Below are 21113 nucleotides of genomic sequence, written 5' to 3'. Positions count from 1 at the left end.
TACTCGAGACGGTAGAAGCCACAGATGAAAACCATAGTTAACACAATACTCCACGGACAAACACCAAACTGTAACTAAAATTGTGAACAATAAGAAAGAAACTTTTTCCAACGTATTCAACATACTAGGGGACACTCTGGCTGAAACGGTTAGATGAAAAGTGGTATTGAAAATTTCTCTCCCCCAGACAACTTAATCTTATATATGAAAACGCTAGAAATTCTGCACTCCACACACAAAGAACTCCTGGAATTAATAACTTCAGAAAAGTTGCAAGAGACAACACAATAGTCAATGTGACTTCTCTTTTTTTTGACAATAATGAACAAACCCAAAATGGAATTAGAGAAACAGTTTCATTTTCAATAGCATCAGAAAGAATAAAATACTTAGGAAAAAATCAGCCAACTATGTGGAAGAGGTAAGCACTGAAAACTACCAAAGGTTTAGGAAAAGTTTAAATAAAAAATAAATTGAAAAGCATGTGTGTTTATGGATTGAAAGACTTCCAATCACCCACATATTTCATTCAAAACAAGAGGATAAATATTAACCTCTAAGCAATAATAAGAAGACACGCCGCTTTATACACAAGGGACGGATCCTGTCCTTATTTCCTTTTGTTCTCTTGGATCCTCTGCTCCAGTATTGTCAGCATGCTCCTGAGGGTGAAAATTCTTTAAAACCGGATGGCATGATGACCTCCTACACAATGCCAGAATTTATTGTGGTAGAAAAATTATGAACTAAATGCGTAACATTGGATTCATCTTTTTAACAGCAGACCATACTGAAGGGAGAGACTTCAGTGTCTGAAGACGGAAAGCTGTGGAAATAGCTCTGAGGTCTGGAGAAATCGCATATCACCAATTCTTCTAAAGAGCCTTTCTTTTGATTTTGGGTTCCATGAACTTTAAGGTCATCAGGCTCTTGTCTTCCTTTCATCTCTCTCCCTTTCCAAGCCCCAGGCTCCTCTTCAGAGGTCTGAGGCCTCAGTCAGTTTCCCCTCCTCCAAATCTCAGAGCTCTTGCAGACTCAAAGTCTCTGCCACAGGATGAGCCGGGATGAGGGTGAGGAGTTTGCTGCCCTGGTGCTGCAGGTGATGTTTCAACAGCCGGGCCATAGCCCCCCAAAAGAAACATAAGTTCAGCTCCCCAGGGCTGATACAGACACTGTGAACCCTGTGTTCCATTTGTGCTCATGGTCCCTTCACCTTGTTCCCACGCCCAGTGTTTAGTCATGGCAACTCTCTGCCTGGTGTGCTGTCCTGGGGCCTTTCCTGGTCTTTCCTTCTTTTCTCCAGTCATTCCTCAGCGGGAGGTGAGCCCATTAAGCATAAAAGTCCACCCTGCACATCTGCGTGTCATGACATCCGGACCTCTCCTCACCCTAGAGTCCTAGTCCCCACTGGATTCTGTCCCCTCTCACCCTGTGTCTTGTCCCTTTTTCTATGTGCGTCTGCTCACTTGGTGTCCTCTCCTACTGGGCAAATCTCTGTGCCCTTGGAGGCTGGAGTCTGCACTCTTTTCAGCTCCCTCCTTTGAAGAAATATTCCCTGCCCCCTACAGGTTGCCCCACAGCGTCCTGCCTTTTTGAGCTTATCCACCTCTCCCAGGTGTTGCCCTCACAGGTATGTTCTAAACGTCCATTCATTTCCAAGGTACTGAGTGCCCCACTGGTGGCACTGAGAGCGCATCAGAGGACGCACTTCTTCTGTGTCGGTTCTAAGGCCCCCATTCCCTTCCTTGAACTACACCTGATACTCTATGTGGCTCAAAGCCTTTATTGTATCTGAAGCTGACAGATCAGACCATAGTGCTTAAAAATAAACATTTTGTTGTGTGCCTGCTATAAAAGGAATTTTTAAAGGAACTGACTTATCACAATGTGGAAACAGTTAGAACACATATACAAAGCCATGAAAGTTTTGAAAGTTATAATGGCTTTATTTTTTAATCATCAGATAAGGATATTCCAAAAAGACTCATGACGTGGTCAAAAAAAAAGAGTCAATGCTGTTCTTGATATAGAAGTGTATTGTAAACCAGGAACCTTCCTGTACTTTTAGTGAGTAAAAGAACTTTAGTTATATAAAACGAGTTGATGGTTAATCATTTCAAAACAGTATTAGATTTTCAAAATGGCAGGTGGACCTTACACTCACCACCTTTCAGGACAAAACTAGAAATACCGTTAATTTTTTAAAACTCATCCTGTATATCCAACTAAAAGTAGTTGAAGAGGAGTCATAACCAAAAATTGTCAGAGGAAGTCACATTGAGACTAGTACTGTAACAGTGGGGAATTATAATCCACCACACCATTTGTCTGACCTTGTTTCTACAAATGTTGATTCTGACAAATTTACAACTTGTAGATAAACAGCATGTTTATATAAGAATGCTAGGAACTAACTTTGAAATATACGGACTCTGAAGCCCTGGCTGCTGTAGCTCAGTGGATTGAGCATCGGCCTGCGAGCCAAGTGTTGCCAGTTTGATTCCCAGTCGGGGCACATGACTAGTTTGCTCATAAGGTACCCAGTTCGGGGTGCAAGTGAGAGGCAACCACACAGTGTTGTTTCTCTCCTTCTCTTTCTCCTTTCCCTTCTCTCTAAAAATAAATGAATAAATAAATAAATAAATAAATTATTTTAAAAAACGAAGAAATATATGGACTCTGACATCAAAGCATCCCAATTATAGGAGATTTGCTGACCTTCAGCTCTCAGTCAAGGAGCATGTAAAGCCAGGATGACAGGAATTCAGGGTGACTAAACCAGGGTGACTGAACCAGGAAGACACACACCAGATGCAACTTGCCTTGTCAGGATAGGCTGTACTTGTCTTCATGTAGAGACTTTTCAACCCCTCCCTTGATCTCTCTTTTGTCCCCTTCTGCCTCATTATAAGAACCTCTCCCTGCACTGAGATGTGGAGATGGGATTTGAGACATGAGTCCCCCATCTTCCAGGTGGCTGGCACATGACAATAAACCTCTTGTCTTTACATCAGCACCTGCCTCTTGACTATTGGCTTTTAGAGTGACAGACAGCCAGACCAGCGCTGGCTTAGAGTAGGAAGGTCAAAGATGCAAAAGGGCCTGGCCTCACTGTCAAAGTTGAAGCTAAAGTGCTGAAGGGATATCTCGGTTTTGGGGAGTTCACTCTGAGAAGCATGGGGCTTACACCTCACACTGGTCTCCACAGCCCAGGCATCAAAGCCAGGAAGAGACACCCACATAATATCGGCTTTGTAAAGCAGCGGACTTTTTGCCTGCCAAGGAGAGATGAAAGATCCTGGACACACAAGCCCCCTCTTGAAGAGCCAACACATAAAAGTTAGTTCACAGCCACTCACCCTGGGCTTTTGGAGATGGAGGGCAGTGTGGACTAGAGTTGCCTGAGCAGAGTTTGGCTTTAGGGCTCTGAGAAGAAGGCAGGGGAGTCAGCAACCAGGATCCTTCTACTGAGTCATTGCCTAACACCACAGTTGCCATCTTCCTTTCGTGAAGGATTTCCCTCTGAGCAGCATCAGCCTGGAGAAAAGCAATTACCCCACTTTCTGCAATTCCTCTTGCCCACTTTATGATTCTTAATCTCTGCTGAGGAATCGCTGTGCAGGTTGGAATTTAGAAGTCTGGGCAGACACAGTGGGGTCAGTGACTGGCTTTGGAGTGTAGCCATTCCACCCACTTTCCCACAGACCTGACTGGCAATTCCCCACGAGAGAGACCTGATAGAACCACACACCCTGGCCTCTGGCAGCCTCAAACTCTGGGCTCTAGAGACCCCACTGACTTATACCAGAGCCTCGGCCTTGCCAAGATCACAAAAAACTCAGAAACAGACTGAGATGTGTGGCTCTGGGGCAGGGGTTGACACTCACCACCTTCCCTGAATGGCACCTCACCCTCACAGGAGACCCACCAGCTTCAGCGTCCTGAACCCACCAGAAGCTTTTTAGCGACTCTGCCTAATGAGCACCTGGCCGACTAGAAAGGACCCCAGGGCTCCTCGGAATGTTTGCTAACCTACCCCAGGCCTGCTGCCGGTGAACCTAATCTTGGAGTTCAACTCACTTTTTCCCATGTGTAGTGAAGCCAGGAGAGATACCCACACACTGTAGACTGTTTATAGTTTTAAAAAGGTTGCTGACAGAAAGGCAAATATGATACTTGACACTGGTCTGCATGAAAGCCACTCCCAAGAGACCCAGCACCAGCACACCAAGTTGTCAGCTCCCGACAACATTAGAGCAGCATCCAAGACACTTCACAAATAGCATATCCAAAGAAAAATTTGAGCAGTCACCAAACTCTCTGAGGTGTCCACTTTTTCTAATTCATGATTTAATCTTTTTCTTTCAATTTCTTCTTTTTCTTTTTCTCTCTTTCTAGTCACTTGAGGTTAGGAAGTTTCACATTCACACTCGACCTGCAGTCTCTCTAGCTTTGGTTTATGGCCTCTTCTGCAAGAGATACCAAAGGCCAAAGAGATCAAGCTTAGTTTTATAAAGTGTGAAATCATTTCTATGTCTGTGGACATCACTCCAAACTAGGAGATTTCAGCTAAAGCCTTGACTTCATACCAGAGCTTATTAACAAAAGGAACAGAAATGTACTGGTTATGCAAATAATTTTACTGTTATATAAATAAGAATACTCTAGAGACTTTAGAAATCTTTTGAAAGACATCAAAGAGGAAGACAAAGATCATTGTTGCTACCCACATGGGTGTCCTCTTGTCTACAACTATTTCCAGTGATCTCCACATGTTTGCTTAGAGAAGGGACAGAGCTCAGGCTCTTTGAGCTAATCACCTGCTCCCATTGGTTATCACATGACCACTGAACTTCCTCTGAGAGCGACCGTGGTGTCATGTCCACTGTGTACATGGTACATTTGAAGCCATACTGAAGCAGGGGTTGGTCTGAAATGTGACTTTATGTAAACAATAACAACAATGTCAACTCCCATTGTTGAGTGTCTGTTGACTCAATATAAATCATATAAGAACTATTCACCTTCAGAACAAATATATTATAATAATGCAAAATAACTTTATTTAGAGTTTAACAACATAGGGGATGGGAAGGGTCACTTATGATTCACATCCAGATCCAGAGGCCAACTATAAACAGATCCGGAGTCGTCGGAGCCTTCACACTGGTATATCCCAGCATCTTCCCTCTTGACCGGGTCTATGGTGACTCTAGAGTGGTCCTCAGACAGCTTAATTCTCTCCGTGAACCGCAAAGACCAGCTATTGAAAAACCACTTGATGTCCCTTGCATTTGTGGAGCAGGTCAAGACAACAGCATCTTTATTCTCTGTGCCCGTGCTGTTGTTGGCTAGGAGGGAGGCATATATCGGATGCTCTGTGGAGAAACAGAGAATGTGACTGACTGGGAATGGTCTTGCGACATGGAGCCATGATGCTTCCTTAGACTCTCAGCCCCTCACAGTACACAGTGAGCTCTGTGAAGGTCACCAGAGTATGGTTCTGACATTTGAAGAAGGACAGCTGTACAAGTTCAGGTGACAATATGTAATAAACATCTGCATCTCCTCTCTGACCCCATATAACCTCAGGGTGATTCCACAACCGTTCCCTCAGACATCTCTGCAGTAGCAGCACACAAAGCCCTTTCACAGCCCATATGTCCTATTACCTCATCATCAGGGAGAATTTTTCTCTCATGAGCTTTTCCTGATCTTTTCCTAGAACTTGTTTTGATTTCACAAAACATCAGGTCCTGCTCTTTATGTAAACTTTTAGGTATGTTGGCGAAGGCAGGCTATCTACAACCTTTGTCCATCTCTGGGGCCAAGGGAAGTTTACAGTAAGTGGAAAAACATTTACATTTTGTTAAATAATTTATTAGGCAGTGAACATGGTCAAGTCCTCATGACTGTAGACCTGGAGCTTCTCCATCTAAAATAATCCTCACTCTGAACAAGACTTTATTTCCTGGCCTACTGATTCAGATCATGGTGAAATTAATCTGTAGGAGTAGAAGAAAATTGCTCACTACAATAATGGCCATACATAAAAGCTCATAGCTAACAAAATATTCCATAGAGAAACATAGAAGTCTTTACAAAAATCATGAACAAGAAAAGTATGTTCTTTTTCCACATACTCAACATAGTACTGGAAGTTTTGAACACAACATTTATGCAAGAAGGTGAAATAAGTTATGTCCAAATTGGTAAAAAAGAAAAAAATTCCTTTTTAAAAAGAAAACAGAATCTTATATTCATATATATAGAAAACCCTAAAGTTACGGACACACATGTAGATCTAATAAATAATACAAATTTGCAAGAAATAAAATGAACACCTAGCATTGCTTTCTTTTTTTGTAACAACAATGAAGAACTTCAAAAAAGATTAAGAAAACAGTTCTATTTATAATATCATCCAAATACTAAAACACATAGGAATAAACTTAATAGGGTGGAAAATGTGTACCCTGAAAACTACCAAACATTTCTAACAGAATTAAAATAGATGCAAATCAATGGAAAAATATACATGTTCATTTATTAGAAGATGTCAAATTATCTACATATTTGACACAACCACTATCAAAGTCTGAAGATCTTTCTTGCAGAAATAGAAAAATCTATGCTAGATTTCATAAGGAATTTCAATGAACCCCAAATTGTAATAATAATCTTTATACAAGATTGAAATTGGAGGTCTCACGTTTCCTAAGGTCAAAGCTTACTGCACAGCTAAAGTAACCCAAATTGTCTGCCACTGGCTTGGAAACTTCTATTCATCCAAAGACACAATCAAATGGTTTCAGTGAAGAAAAGACAGTGCTTTGAGTAAATGATTTGAACAGCAATGTCCACATACAGACAAATGACATAAATCCTTCTGTTATACTATACACAGAAATTAAGTCAAAATAAAGCAAATCCTAAAGGATAGACCTAAAACTATAAAACGTGTAGAAAAAGTATAGGGAGGAGCAGTATGACATTGTTTTGGTGATGATTTTATAAATATGATACTAAGAACACAGGTAAAAATTAGACTGTTTGAATTTTGTCAAAATGAAAAATTTCTATTCATCTAAAACACAACAGTTGGAAAGGTGACCTATGAAATGAGAAAATTATATGGCAAATCATATGAAAAAACGTTAATATACAAAAACTTCTACAAGTCAACAATAACAAAACCAATAAATCTGATTTAAAAATGTACAAGCAACTTCAATAGACATTTATCCAAAGAATATATGTAAATGGCCAATAAACACAGAAACACATGTTCAACAACACTACTATTTTAAGGAAATGAAAATCAAAACTCTCAAGATTATATTTGTTGATTGTGATGTGGGTCTGGTTAACTTTGCTGTCTAGGTAAGAGAACAAAATTGTCCTGTGTGATACTTTTGATTCCGCTAAAAGATTCTTCAACCATAGTAGGCAGTTCTGATCTCTCAGTCAACTTGAGTTTTAAAATAACAAGGCAGGTCTGTGCATCAAAAGAAAATGCATGGAAATCTGAGCTCTCAGAGAATGTACAGCCTCGAACTATACGTCTGGGGGAAAGCACAGACTACTTCTGGCATTGTGCAAGTATCAGTGTTTGGATTTGGAAAGACATAAGCCCAGGAGTCAGACACATCCCTGCATTTCTGGTTCTTCACTGACCACCTGACTGCCTGGTGGACCAGAAGCCTGTCCTTCCAGCTACACAAACTTCTATCACCCAGCTGAGGCGTGCTTTCATGAGGCACCATCCTACAGGCTGGGGTTTGAGCAGAAATAACACATAGAGACCAGAAGCAAGCCAGCTATAAGTTGACTACTCAGACCTCTAGGCCAAGGGCTGGGTCAGGTCTTTCCAGGTGAGTGTGACTTGAATGAGCCAGTGAGCCAATAAATGATAGAGCAAAGTCCAAGAAATGATTTAGAAAAGGGTAAAAAGGACAGCTGGAAGTTGACTATGGAAGTAGAACCAGGTGCTGTTTTTTTGATTATTAAAACCATTCGGGGAGGGAGAGAAGGGGGATAAGTAAGGGAAGGGTCTAGTCAAGGAACGTGTATAAATGACTCATGGACATGGACAACGGGGAGGGATATGATCGCGGGAGAAGGTGTGGGCTGGGGGGGGAGCAGTGGGGGAAAAATGGGACAACTATAATTGAAAAACAAAAAAATAAAAGAGAAAAAAAATAATAAAGCTACTCATGGGCATAAAACAGTAAAAAAATAAAAAAAATAATAATAAAACCATTCTCTCTCCCCTGAGGGCAGGTGAATACGTGTGCAAATGCAAAATGGGTGACTGATAGCAAGGGGGAGCAAGGACTTGCTGAAATTCTGGGGATAGTGGGCAATTTGTGTTAGGTAGCCATGAGATAGAAATTTGGAAAAAACGTAAAATTTGTCTGTATGTGAAAATTATTATTAGTACCCCAGGGCCTAAGACCAATTGCAAGAATGGCTATTTTATTAGAAGAAAGAAGAGGATCTGAGATGTGGGCCTTAGTCCCTGCGGGCACAGAGAGCCTGTCCCCTGGGGCCAGATTCCAGGGACTCTGCATCCAGATTCCAGGCTCTGAAGAGATTTTGGATCATTCGTTTATTCATTAAATCACTATTTATTTTTTCTTAATCCATCAAAGGCAACTGAGTGCTTATTACATGGCGGCGCCTGAGCTGGGTCAGTGGTAGAACAGGGAATGTGAAGACAAGGCCTTTTCTATATCTGGTGGTAAGACTCCAACCCATAAGGAAACAAATAACTAAGTGAATCTAAGTCCAGAGCAGGGAGGTGTGGGTGGAAACTAGAGGCCTGGATGTTCTATGCACCGGCTCTGATTGTTACTGCACGTCATGTGGCTCTACAGTAAAAAGAGATTATTTCTCTCTCTCTCTGTCTCTCTCTCTCTCTTTTTTTTTTTTTTTTTACATTCCACAGACAAAAGTGTATTCTTTGAGCAGAGGACAGCTAAGAAAAAAGAATCTGAACCAATTCATTGGTTTAAGAATCCAGAGACCTCATAATGCCCCCAAGGTAGAGAAATTAAGTCTATGGCTGCAGACAGACCTCCACTGACTGTGATCAGCGGCTCATGGTCTGTGTGACTCTGTATAGGTGACTGTATCTGACCTAAATCTTGGGATAGAAGAGCTGCTCAAATAAGAGGCAACTGTTATTGATCAATTCCTATTGAGAACCCCCTGAGCTGATCCTGATGAATGACGTGCTGCCACAAGGTCTTTTTTTCTCAGTTCACTTCTGGGGATGCTGACCTTTTTCTGAACTTTTCTAAGTTGCTCAAAACGCTCTGCTATATCAAGGACTATGCCTAACTCTGCCCTCTACACTCACACTCGGTTGATAGACTGAACTCCATTTCTGCCAAGATGTGGCTCCTGGGCCTGAGCCCTGAATGCTGAGCAGCTCAGGAGCCTTGTGACTTGGGCACCCATTAAAGCATTACACACTGCGCCCTTCCAGGAGGCCAAACGCAACCTGCCCAGGCTCACAAGGGGCCCTGGATTAAGATGCCTGTGACAAGGTTCTCGGGAGGGGTTTCTGAGCTGAGCTCTATAAGGATTTCAGGGGGCCTCTCAGACCGTTCTCTGACCTAGTACAGCAGGGTCATTCTCGGGGTCAAGCTCATAGGCAGGTGCTCAAGGGGATGAACTGAGACTGGTCTCCCTCTGCTGAGTTAATGTCATCAGAATTGTCCTTCTGTCTACAGAGACTTCTGTAGGGCTGGAATTTGGGAAAGGAACTGAGATCTTAGGAAGTTTGTCTGTACCATGTGTATCCTGCATTAAATGCCAAAGTCCAACCTGAGACAAAATGAGAGGGGGATGGAGGCAGAGTCCAGGGCTGTTAGTCCCATGTGTGAAGAAGAACTCATCCAACACAACACCCCAAAGTCAAAGAACTATCACTCACTGTTTACAACAAGAAGTCCAGATCCTACTTCTCTTCTTGGACCAGGTAGGTAGGTCGCTGCAGTGAATGCTCCTGAATCTGCCTCGGTGACCTCCATTAACCTCAAGGATCCATCATAATGCATTAATTCTCTTCCGCTGCTTGCAGGACCTCTTATAAACTTTCTTCCATCAGTTATAAAAATTGAAATTATATTATTACTGTCCGGGAATTCCCCCTTATACCACACGTAGCTTAAAATATTGGAAGGTTTATTGAGTATAAACATAATCACATCGCCGCCTTCAAACTTAACATTAGTCACTACCTCAAGTTCGGCTGTGGTGGGCAGGCACCAGAAGGTTAAGAGTGAGACTAGGAAATAAGAAAAAAAAAAATTAATCAGTATTCATATCTATGCACTGGGATGGAAACATGAGGCCCTAAATTCAAAGCAAGTCTCTTAATCTCTCAACCATGGTCTGGGGATGAATGAGTGTCTCCCATGATCAAGGTCAAGAGCACGGACATCATAACTTCAGCACCTCTGAAGCTGTTACTTTTTCTGGTGCCAATAATTCTCTCCAATGTCTGTCTTTTCACCGCCTCACTGTACACAGACCCCCACTGACACCCTGAAAGACACGTTTACTGACTAAGTTCTCTAAACATTCTCTGTTTTCGCATTCTCTCCTCCCCTGCTCTGTCTGTTCACGGCACTTGTGGGTACCTGACATCATAGCAAGATCTTTCCTTGTCCCTCTCTTCTCCATAGAACATGGGATCAAGGTGAAGGGGACCTTGTCTCATCCTGTACCTCCTTCAACACAACAGGCTGCCGATACATGGGGTTGAATGAACGAGTGATGCCAGAGTCCTTTAGATTACAGGTTACATTTGCAAATTTCTGAAATTTTAGTAAAGATATATCTATAGCTTCTGGTTAATTTTTTGTGATATTTCCTAATATTAATTATTATTATTATTTTCAGTTTTCATGCTTTAATACTCAATGATGAATAACAGGAAATGAATAGCCTCTCACCACTTACAGATTATGAGATTTTCCCTTGCTGGGTACCCTTCCCCATCCTACTCTGCTCCACTGTCTTTTACTCTCAGGTCCAAACAGAAGCCTTCTCTCTTTTCTCAGAGCACTGATCTCTTCAGGAGATCCCAGCCAGCCTCTGTGTCAGATACTTTGTATAACCCACAGGATTATCTCCTACTTACCAGCCAGCAGGAGTCTTTGCCCGTGGGCCAGTCCTCTGTAGGTAGAGACTGAAAGGGACCCCATGGTGTCTGCCACCTGCTCTGTGGCTCCTGCTTTGAGAAAAGCTTGAGGTTCAGTAAGGCTCCCAGGCACCTCTGTCCTGATGGTGCAATCTGCTGTGAGTTCTACCTGTGTGCTGGGCTTTATTCTGTGGCAAGGTGACTGTCCTTGTCATGTGGGCTAGGAGTACGGTCAGTGCCCAGGACCCTCCCACTCTCTGCCCTCATATTTGCCGGCAGTATGCCTTCTTACCAGTTTACTGTCCTTCAATATATTGTTATCGTAGATACCGCTGGGGCCTATGAACACTGCACACACACACACGCAGACACACACATACACACACTAACCCACACTCACACACTCTGTTTGGAGAAGCAAGAATCTCTCATGTCCAGGCTCCAGGCATTCCCCACAGCTCCCTGTCAGGTGCACAGTAGCTTCTCCCACAGCCTCTCTTTCACATTTAACTTTTCCCTTCAGAGAGAAGTTCTTGAACTGCCTTAGAACAACCTTTCACAAGGATGACACCCCTGCTGTGCATCGAATCACCTGGGAAACTTTGAAACATTGTGATGCCCAGGTTTCACCAAAAAAGTACACCTTCAGCACCTCTCCAGCTAATGGGCTGCCCATTCAGCATGAAATCCCTTCATGTGAAGGTAGAAACGCTTCTGTTCCTCTCCTGTGAACAGGGGCAGTCTACAAATCCTGTTAAATTGCAGATTCAGATTCAGCAGAAACGCAGTGGGTCAGAGACTCTGCATCTAACAAGGACTCAGGAGAAGTTGACATTACTGGCCTGTGGTTACTCATGTGCAATAGCAAGGCCGATGGGGGCACATGTATCTCTGAGAGGGTGGCCCAGTCACTCCTGCATTGTCCTCTGCTGTGTCTTGGTCTTGATCTCACCACCACACACAGAGCCCTCGGAGTCCTCAAAAACCAGAATTTTCTTCTGTATCTGACACAGAAAACCAGGTGAGCACTGGGTCTTCCCCAAGTTCTTAATGCTCTGAGGAAGTTTTATTTCCTCCCAGCAGGAAGGTAATAGGGATGGCTTTGGGGTAAGAAGGGGTCAAGCTAAGTAATAACGGCAGAGACCCTTCTTTTATCTCAGTTGTCACCAGACTGTCTTTTGCTTCCAGAAACAAAGGCTCAAAACCAGGAGTCTCAGTGGGACCTGAAGTTTTATGAGTGAAGAGGGAGGTGTCCTGCATGTTCCAGGAAGAAAGGATTGTGGTGAACATTGGTGGCCTGTGCGTTTCCTGGTCTTCGAAGGGCAATTTCAGGTAGAGCATCTGTCATCTGTCTCCATGTATGTTTGTCATGCCTGTCCTTGAGCTCGCTGACTGTTGGGACCACCTCTAGTTTCTGCCTGGGTGGCTCTCTTGTGGTCACAAAAACTTGCACATGGTGGTGCCAGGCATGTGGTAGAGAGATGGACAGAGATCCCTGAGAGAAGAGGTGCCTCCAGTCTCCATGAAACTAAGAAATGTGCCCACCTGTGGAGCAATTTAGCAAGTTTATCTGAAGTAAACTGACCTCATATGCCTGGGAGTAAGGTCTCAAGTCCTGTGAAGATGAGTAGTTTCGCAGCTTATTTTATACATTATACTCAAAGTAGAAGGTGAAAAAAGTTGCACAAAATTCATTCAAATGGGTGAGAAAACATAGTATGGAAATCTAGAATAGGAAAGCAAAGGCAAAATAGAGAAACATAGTTTTACGTTGGTGGATACAGGATAATTGCATGTAAAGGACACAAAGAAGGTATGCAGGGGACCAGGTAAGTTAAAGGTTCTGTGGTTTCCTACATTTGTCCCAGACTCTGTGTCTTCAGATTGTCCAACAAAGAACATCCCTCTGACATGTCAGTTATGTTGTCAGAGATGAAGAAAATGGGCCAGGACTCAAAGGTAAGGACTGACCTCTGCTAAGGAAAATATAGGCCTGGGAGGTGACAACCTGCGGTCACCTGCCCAGTTAGAAATTTCTGAACAGAATATCCTGTGAGGCTTGGCAGGCCTGCCATGTGGCCCGCTGAGCTTGTCAGGTGACTGCACAGCCCCTCTTTTATAACAGTCTCTAAAGAACCAGGTGGGGCAGAGCAGGCGGGAGGGACGCCCGAGAAAGGCGTGTTGAAGCCGAAGAGGAAAATCAGGCTCCTTCTCTATCTTCTCAGCCAAAGCCACGGCCACCGGACTCCTTCCTGTGTGTCTCACTGTTGCCCCCTGGGGGTCCGGAGTAGACCTGCAGCCAATGTCAGCAGCTGCACAGGGATGCTGACCAGTCAGTGCAAGGTAAGATCAGCGGAAAGGCCACATCGTCCCGAGTACTATGCGTCCAGTGTCAGGAGAACAGTGCCACCAGGGGGATGTGCTGTTTCAGACACAGCTCTCTGCTTTCAAGGGTTCAAAGGAAGGGCCTGGTAGGGGTTCTCCTGATGATTTTGGGAGAAGGTGCTGTTCTGGAGTCTTGGTCCCAAAAATGCCCTGAGTGTCTTCCATCGCTGCATTGGGGTGTTGCATGTAAGTCATTTATGGTCCCTGTCTGCCCACAGGGCCCAGGAGGTGGAGCAGCTGAACATGACAAATCAACCAGGGGAAGAGGCGTTCTGATAGCAAACTCTGCCATTCCGAAATGTAAGCAACCACACATTCTGGGTTCTCCTGTCCCATTCTGCACAGGAAGTGTCCCGTGTCGCCCCGGACATCATGAACTATAGAGAGGTTTCAAAAACAACAGGCAGCTGTCCCACCAACCAGAAACTATGGGAATGAAAATTCATCACTGGTTCCTTTAAGGTCAGGGTGTGTGTGCTCCTTCCCCGCTGTGGTAGTAACTCTACCAGGGACTGAGGATCCACATTTTCTGTGCATCAGGTATCTATGAGAAGAGGAAAGGCACAGGTCAGGGGTGATGAGATGTAACTCACAGGTGGGATGTGGAGGGCTGTGATTTTGGGGGGAATAAAGGGTGGCCCAACCCCTCAGTGTTAGAGGGTCTTTTTCCTTCCACCTGATTGTATAAGAAGTAAAGACCTGATCCTGGCATGTTCCCCAGCATGTGGTGGCCTCCTCTCATGCTGACACCAATGTCTTTGTGTCTATAAGGAACAGAACTTGACTGCAAGTGTCACACAGGGTGACAGCCCTCCATTGTTGGGTTCCTTATCGATTTAATAAGTGTTACGAAACATCTCTGATGTGTCAGGCTCTTGGCTGGGCCCTGGAAACTCTGAAGAGAATGAGACATATGTGAGCTATCGAGTTCTCCTTGTAACAGAGAGAGGCTCTCTGGGGAGTTAGTTACAATCCAGTGAAGGGACCTGAAGGAAATTCTGGTGCATCCACACCATGTACGTGAACCACTGCTGGTCCGGGGATCACAGAGAGCACTTCTGAGAAAGTGACCTCTGTCTGATCCTGAAGAGTTAAGGGCCATTTTCCCCTGAGAGAAAATAGGGTGTTACACACACAAAAGCAGCCTGCAGAGGACTGCGCTTTGGTGGGCTGATGCTTGGCTGGATGGAGGAGCTGACGGAGTCCAGCGTGGGGAGCCAGGAGAGTGAGAAAGACTGAGTAAAGGATGACACTGGTGAGGCTGGACCCTGCTGGGCTGTGGGTGCTTCTGAGGGGGAGTCAGTCTTGACCCAAAAAGGCTCCAGCTGCAGAGTAATTCTGCCGCCCCTAGTGGACAAAAAGCAAAATGGACAAGAAAATGTCATGTAGAGTTTGGTTTTGGTTTTGGTTTTTTCAGTTTTGTACTTTCTATTCAACTTATACTGCAGGCAACGTTTTACATATGTCTATATAATTTAATGTAGTTATTGAATTTTAATTGAATATAAAAAGCTTAACATATTGAAAGTATAAATTTGTGAAGTTGTTCAAGATGCATGAAGCAGAGAAGTTGTTACAATGAAAGTAAACATGTCCCTCACTGTTAAAGTCTTTTCATGCCTCTTGTAATCTCTTTACTATACACCTTTCCACTTCGTTTTATAATGTTAAGGAAACTTTGACTGGCTTTTTCATTTGCAATTTCTGGAATTTTCACGAAGTTTATCAGAAAGTATGTAATTTTAGGCCAAGGTTGGCTTCTTGACTGAATACAATTATTTGACAACTCCTTTAACAATTACTTGACAACTAATAGTTTAAACGCACTTCAGGATGCCTTAAGATTTTGAATCCCAGCCAAATTATTGACCTCAACGTGCTCCTCTAAAATTTTCCCAAATCTTTTGCACAACTCCTCTCTTTTTCTTACTCCCCATATTTTATTCTTCAGATAATTCTTTGATTTAATGTTCTTAATGAGTACAGAAACTGGCACTCTTTTTCATGCTTGTCCGACCATTCCCACCTGTCCCAGGATGGACTGCACTTGTCCTCTCACTGAACCCCGTGCCTGCAACCAAGCAGCCTCACTAATTCTGGCTAAGGTGGAGGCTATAAAATAGTAAATCTTTCTCTCTCACGTTCTCTCTCTCTATATTTTTTGGCTGCACTAATCACCAAATGAACAGAGACACATTAGCAGAGAATATAAAGTTTTTAATATATGATCTTAGAGAATACACATAAGCATAAAAATTCCAGTGATTGTGAGGCAACATTGGGTGTATAAAGCATTTTTGACAAAGAATTTTAAAAAAGGAAAATTGGGTCTCATGTTTCAGAAATCAGAATGAGCACTTTACAGGTATTTTAGAAGAGCAGATTCTTCATGGCAAGACATTTTTTTCTGAGTAACTCAGAATCCGTGGGCCACAGGTGGTATTGAGACAGTAGGTACCTTCCTGAATCTTTTTATTTACCATATGTGATCAAAGGAGCCTAAAGTGAGCATCCTAATGTTTCTCCTGAAGCACATTTTCTCTGAAACTCTTGGCAGGAATTTGGGGAGTGTGAACATATTTTTCTGAGTTTTCTTTCTGAACAAACAGCTTAACATCAAGATTCTGAAACCAAATTGTCAGGGTGCCAAACATTGCTTTCCTTCAACAAACAGAGATTACTCACACCCTCCAGGGGCACCCCTTGTCACTGAGAGGAAAGCCAAGGTTCTGGTTGATGGCTTCTTTATTCTGACCTCATCTACTCTCACCTTCTGATCTCTCTGCTCCTATAAGTTCACATCCACTTTGCTGAGCCAACATTATTGAATTGAAAAAAGAAAATCACCCCAAGTATGCCTTATTTTATTCTAACACACTGTCATGCATTATAGTTGCTGCTGCTGTTTGGATTACTGTGTGACTCCCCCACCAGCACGTCAGGTCTCTGAGGACTGAGATAGATTTTGTCTGTTTCTTTCTCTAGTCATTTATGGAGGTCAGACAGAGGATGAGCAGAGGGTGAGTGTTCTTTAATTAATAAATACAACATTTACAAATATGATAATGGTTAAAGAGGGAAAATATGGAGCATTATGACCTCACATAACTGGAATTCTGAGCTAGACAAAAGACCAGTTAAAACTTTTTAAGGAGAAGCATCTAGTAGAGAATGAGCCCAGGCAAACACGGAGCTTATGAGTGGGCAGGAATGAGAGGTCCAGGCAGAGGACTCAGCATGTGCAAAGGCCAGGAGGCAGGAGAGTTGAGGGAAGTAAGATATTTTACTGACTCACTTTGGTGATTTAGTGAGCTAGTATGCTGGAGATAACCAGTACACGTCACTGCTAAACAATGGCCTGTATTCTCATTATTGTACCCCTGTGGGTGCCCACTGAGGTCTGCACACTCAGAAACAGCACCAATAAAGAAACAATATGCTCCCCTCCTGACCACACAAGCAATTCATGACAATCAGCATGGATTACAGCTTGACTAATCTGTATGTAGCAGACAATAAACCGCCTATATGTGGACTTAAAATCTTTTGAGTATTGGCATGCATACCTACTCCACGTTTATCCATTTCAGCCAACAGTTTCTCACCTGCATTTGTAAACCCTTCCACTGCTCCCCAGTCAACCCGCAGAGATTTCGGGCCATTACTCATTTTCTTTATTTCTTGATAGATAACTTTTCATTTTTTAAAATTTTATATAAATAAAATCAGAAGGATTTTCTCTTTTAAATCCAGTTTCCTTAATTCAGCACAATTGTTGTATGAGGTAAAATTTACATAATAAAAAGAAATCATTAATGGTGAGTAATTCTGTGGCATTTAGTGTAGTCACACTTGGTGCAGCCACCACGTCTACCTACTACTAAAATATTTTAATCACACTTATACATCACTGTAACCATGGAGAGATTGCTCCCCATTACATCATCCCTGACTATGGAAAGTGCCAATCTTAATCTCTTTTCTTCTCCTTATTTTCTGTCCCATACGCCCTGTCATGGCACATGCCCGCTTGTACATCGCTCCCTCCCACTTGTCCCAATGTCAGGAAACTAATCTGAGTCTTCAAAGCTAAGTTTTTTCTCCCAACCCTGTGTTTTACCCACATGCTCATCCTAGTCTGGGAGAATGGCTCCCCCACCTCAACACACGAGGTCCAGTGGCTTCACCCTCAACAAGCAGGTCAGACCCTCACTAACATTATCAACTTCATTCTGAGCCTCCACAATAAACCCTCCTGCTTGTCTCCTTAGGTCTGCTTGAAACCACACTAACACCTCCCAGGCATTCGTTTCTCGTCCTGACCCTGAGCAAACCCTATTCCTCAAAGACTTTGCTCTGCGTTCACCTCTGTTTGTACACAATCCACCTGTGGCCAGGTCCCCAAGGATCTCAGTCAAATGTGCCAGAGGCTACAGGAAGCAGAGAAAGAAGAGAACCAGAGGATATTTAATTCCCATTCCTCAATTCTGGTTGCAGGCACTCTAGGGACAGGCACATGGAACTTGTACAAACAACAAAGACAAAGAATAAGAACACTGAGGTCTGCCCTGAGCTGCAGGTCAGAGAGGGCTTGAAAGAGGCTCCTTCAGTGCAGGCCTGCGGGTGGCTGACGTAACAGACCTGCATGATTACTAGAGGAGTCAAGTTTTATGACAGAATATCTCTCATAAACTCTGTGGTCTTGTCCTTGAAGATGCAGTAAACAAGAACGAGGAATGAGAACACTGGATGGTTAGGGCGCTGTGGAAATGTGACCTTTCATGCAGGCACGTCTTCACGGATCTAAGCCAGGGCTCCTTGGAGGCAACCTGGGGACAAGGAGGGTCTGAGAAGACAGGTCATCTCCCGCTGTGGACATCAAGTCAGAAGAGAGACAAGGCAATTGCAAAACCTGTTTAAAAATTAACATTAAGGAAAAATTGGAAAAATTAAAGATGCGTTAATTATTGACACTTTGCGTAAGATGACGTGATGAGCTACTTATAGGGAGGTTTTATTAAAATAAAACTTGCATCAAATAAATTTAAAAATAAAGGTAAGGCTTTACTAAAGGCCATACAATAGGGCAGTGAGACAGAATTTGACACTCCTGATCAAAGGCTGGAATGATGTTAAGAAAAGAAGGAACCATGAGCATTTGTGTTTGCTAATTTACTTGACACAAAACAAAGCAAAAATTATCATAAAATGCTGGCCACAAGTCCTCTTACATTTTGGCTGTAAAGGTCCCCAACCCAAAGTAGGCTTCTCCTCTTCCTAAGAGGGTGGGACACAGGAACATCAGGAAGAAAAAAATTCAAAGTAATGGGCCCTTTTATCTGAGACTGGTAGATTTTGGTTCTCAACACTGGAAAGAAACTTTAAAATAGACTTATGTGTGTTTCAAGAGACCAGATAAAGAATTGACAATTACCAAATTTCAATTACATTTTTAATGGAATGATCTAAGAAATAGTAATCAAAGGCCTCTTCATAAAGGACCTGCCTAAAGATTCCTATTCTGAGGGAGCATTAAGTCCAAGAGAGAGCCCCAAAATCTTTCCATGGGCATTTCTGTATTATCAGCACCAAGAACCGCTTCCCAGCCCACATGTCCTATAACATCACCATCAGGTGAAATTTTCCTGTCATAACATTTCATTGATCTTTTCTTAGAACTTATTAGGTTTAAAAAAAAAAAAAAAACATGTTATGACCATCATACAAATATTTGTGTATGTTGCGGGAGCTGGCTTATGTCCTCTGTACAACACTTGGGCCTAGGGAACTGGACAGTGAGTAGGAAGGCATTTACCTGGTGTTAAATACTTTATTATTCAATAAAGACAGCCCAACCTAGTCTTCGTGAACTTACATTTGAAGAAGTTTTTTTTTATTTTTTAAGTATATTTTATTGATTATGTTGTTACAGTCGTTCCAATTTTTTACCCTTTGCTCCCCTCTTTCCAGTATCCTCCTTCACTCCAGCAATCCTACACCCCGTAGTTCATGTCCATGGGTCATGCATATAAGTTATTCGGATTCACCCTTTCCTATATTATTCTTATCCTCCCCCTGTCTATTTTGTACCAACCAATTATGCTTCTTAGTCCCTGCACTATTTCCCCATTTCTCCCCATCCTCCCTCCCAACTGATAAACCTCCAAATGATCCCCATACCTATGATTCTGTTCCTATTCCAGTTTGCTTAGTTGGATTTTGTTTTTATTTTTTAGATTCAGTTGTTCATAGTTGTGAGTTTGTTGTCATTTTAGTGTTCATAGTTTTGATCTTTTTCTTAAGGAAGTCCCTTTGACATTTCATATAATAATGACTTCATGATGATGAACTTCATTAGCTTCACCTTGTCTGGGAAGCACTTCATCTGCCCTTCCATTCCAAGTGATAGCTTTGCTGGATAGCGTGATCCTGGTTGTAGGTTGCTTTCCATCACTTTGAATACTGCTTGCCAGTCCCTTCTTGCCTGCAAAGTGTCCTCTGAGAGATCAGCTGATAGTCTTATTGTAGGGGCACCAAAATTCCCTGTAAAAAAGTTTCAAAGGTCTGCTAAATATGTAAGTATGTAAAGGCTTTAAATGTTCTTTGTAAGAAGTAGCAAGGTCTTGCTAAAAGGCTTTAAAAAAAGAAATGTAAAAAAGAGTGTTCTAGCAATTAGTGATTTACAAGGTAAAAGCACCTCAGCCCCTATCACCTTCCATTTACTTGTGTCTAATTTATAACATTGTGAAGGTTGTGCTTGGCAGAATGTCTAGCCCTTTGAAGGTACATTGCTTCACAGGGAGTTCGTCCCTGGCTGAGGAGCTATGCTGTGGCCAGAGATAATCTTACAGCCTTGCGAATTTCTGTTCCTGTTACTGCCAAGACATTCCTGCAGTCCTGCCCAGCCCCCTCTTCCAAAGGTTGTTTCCCGCCAAAGAAGAAACAAAGGGGGACTCATCAGTATAAAAACTCAGCATTTTAGACTCCATTGTAGGTTGCAGCATTTTATAGACAAGCTCAGGGTCTGCCCAACTCCTGGCCATTATTAAATCTTTTGCTTACTTTATACACCACTTCAGAGTGTTCAATCTCGCCTATGTAGCCGTAACACTATAGGCACCCCACTGTAGGCAACTCTCTGCCTTTCTCTTGTTTTTCCCATGACTCTGTCTATATCTTTCTTCTTTAGCATCTCAATCATGATGCATCCTGGTGTGGACCCCTTTGGATCCAACTCGCATGGGACCCTCTGTGCTTCCTGGACATGTATATCCATCTCCTCGCAATATTTGGGAAATTTTCCTCATTTTTTTCAATTCTTATTTTTGCATTCCACACTGGCGGACTATTTTTTTCTTCCTTATGTTTCAAATTATGGATTTGAACCTGGTTTGCTTCCCTTCACCATTGGTTTTGTATGGATTTTCATTAATTTCACTTAACATAGCCTTTATAATTCTTATGCGTTTGCCATACTCAAGCATTTTTGTCAAACCTGTGAGCATCCTTATCACCGGTGTTTTGAATTCTGCATATGTTAGGTCGTCTATCTCCTCATCTGTTATGTTGACTA

General features: G+C 42.7%; 1 protein-coding gene across 1 annotated transcript; it reads right to left on the bottom strand.

The window, feature by feature from the left end:
* Window positions 1-5097: 5097 nt before the first annotated feature.
* Window positions 5098-11219, bottom strand: LOC149995088 (cell adhesion molecule CEACAM21-like). Its single transcript, XM_090259114.1, has 3 exons — window positions 11156-11219; window positions 10145-10297; window positions 5098-5378 (listed from the first exon to the last, which is right to left on the bottom strand). Exons 1-3 carry the CDS (start codon window positions 11217-11219, stop codon window positions 5098-5100), a joined length of 498 nt encoding a protein of 165 aa, XP_090115240.1.
* Window positions 11220-21113: the final 9894 nt, after the last annotated feature.

The sequence above is a fragment of the Furipterus horrens genome, unplaced genomic scaffold, assembly GCF_987537825.1.
Source record: "Furipterus horrens unplaced genomic scaffold, mFurHor1.1.pri manual_scaffold_13, whole genome shotgun sequence".
Taxonomy (NCBI): domain Eukaryota; kingdom Metazoa; phylum Chordata; class Mammalia; order Chiroptera; family Furipteridae; genus Furipterus; species Furipterus horrens.
Note: the sequence above shows the minus strand (reverse complement) of the source record. Positions and strands in the feature narration are given on the sequence as shown.

What these genes read in the sequence shown, in the direction of transcription:
- LOC149995088 (XM_090259114.1), bottom strand. Translation starts at nt 11,219, where the DNA reads ATGGGGTCCCTTTCAGTCTCTACCTACAGAGGACTGGCCCACGGGCAA. An exon ending in GCAAAGACTCCTGCTGGCTG is followed by an intron (nt 10,298 to 11,155) that starts GTAAGTAGGAGA and finishes CTTATTTCCTAG; the next exon opens with TCTCACTCTTAACCTTCTGG. An exon ending in TAAGGGGGAATTCCCGGACA is followed by an intron (nt 5,379 to 10,144) that starts GTAATAATATAA and finishes GTTTCTCCACAG; the next exon opens with AGCATCCGATATATGCCTCC.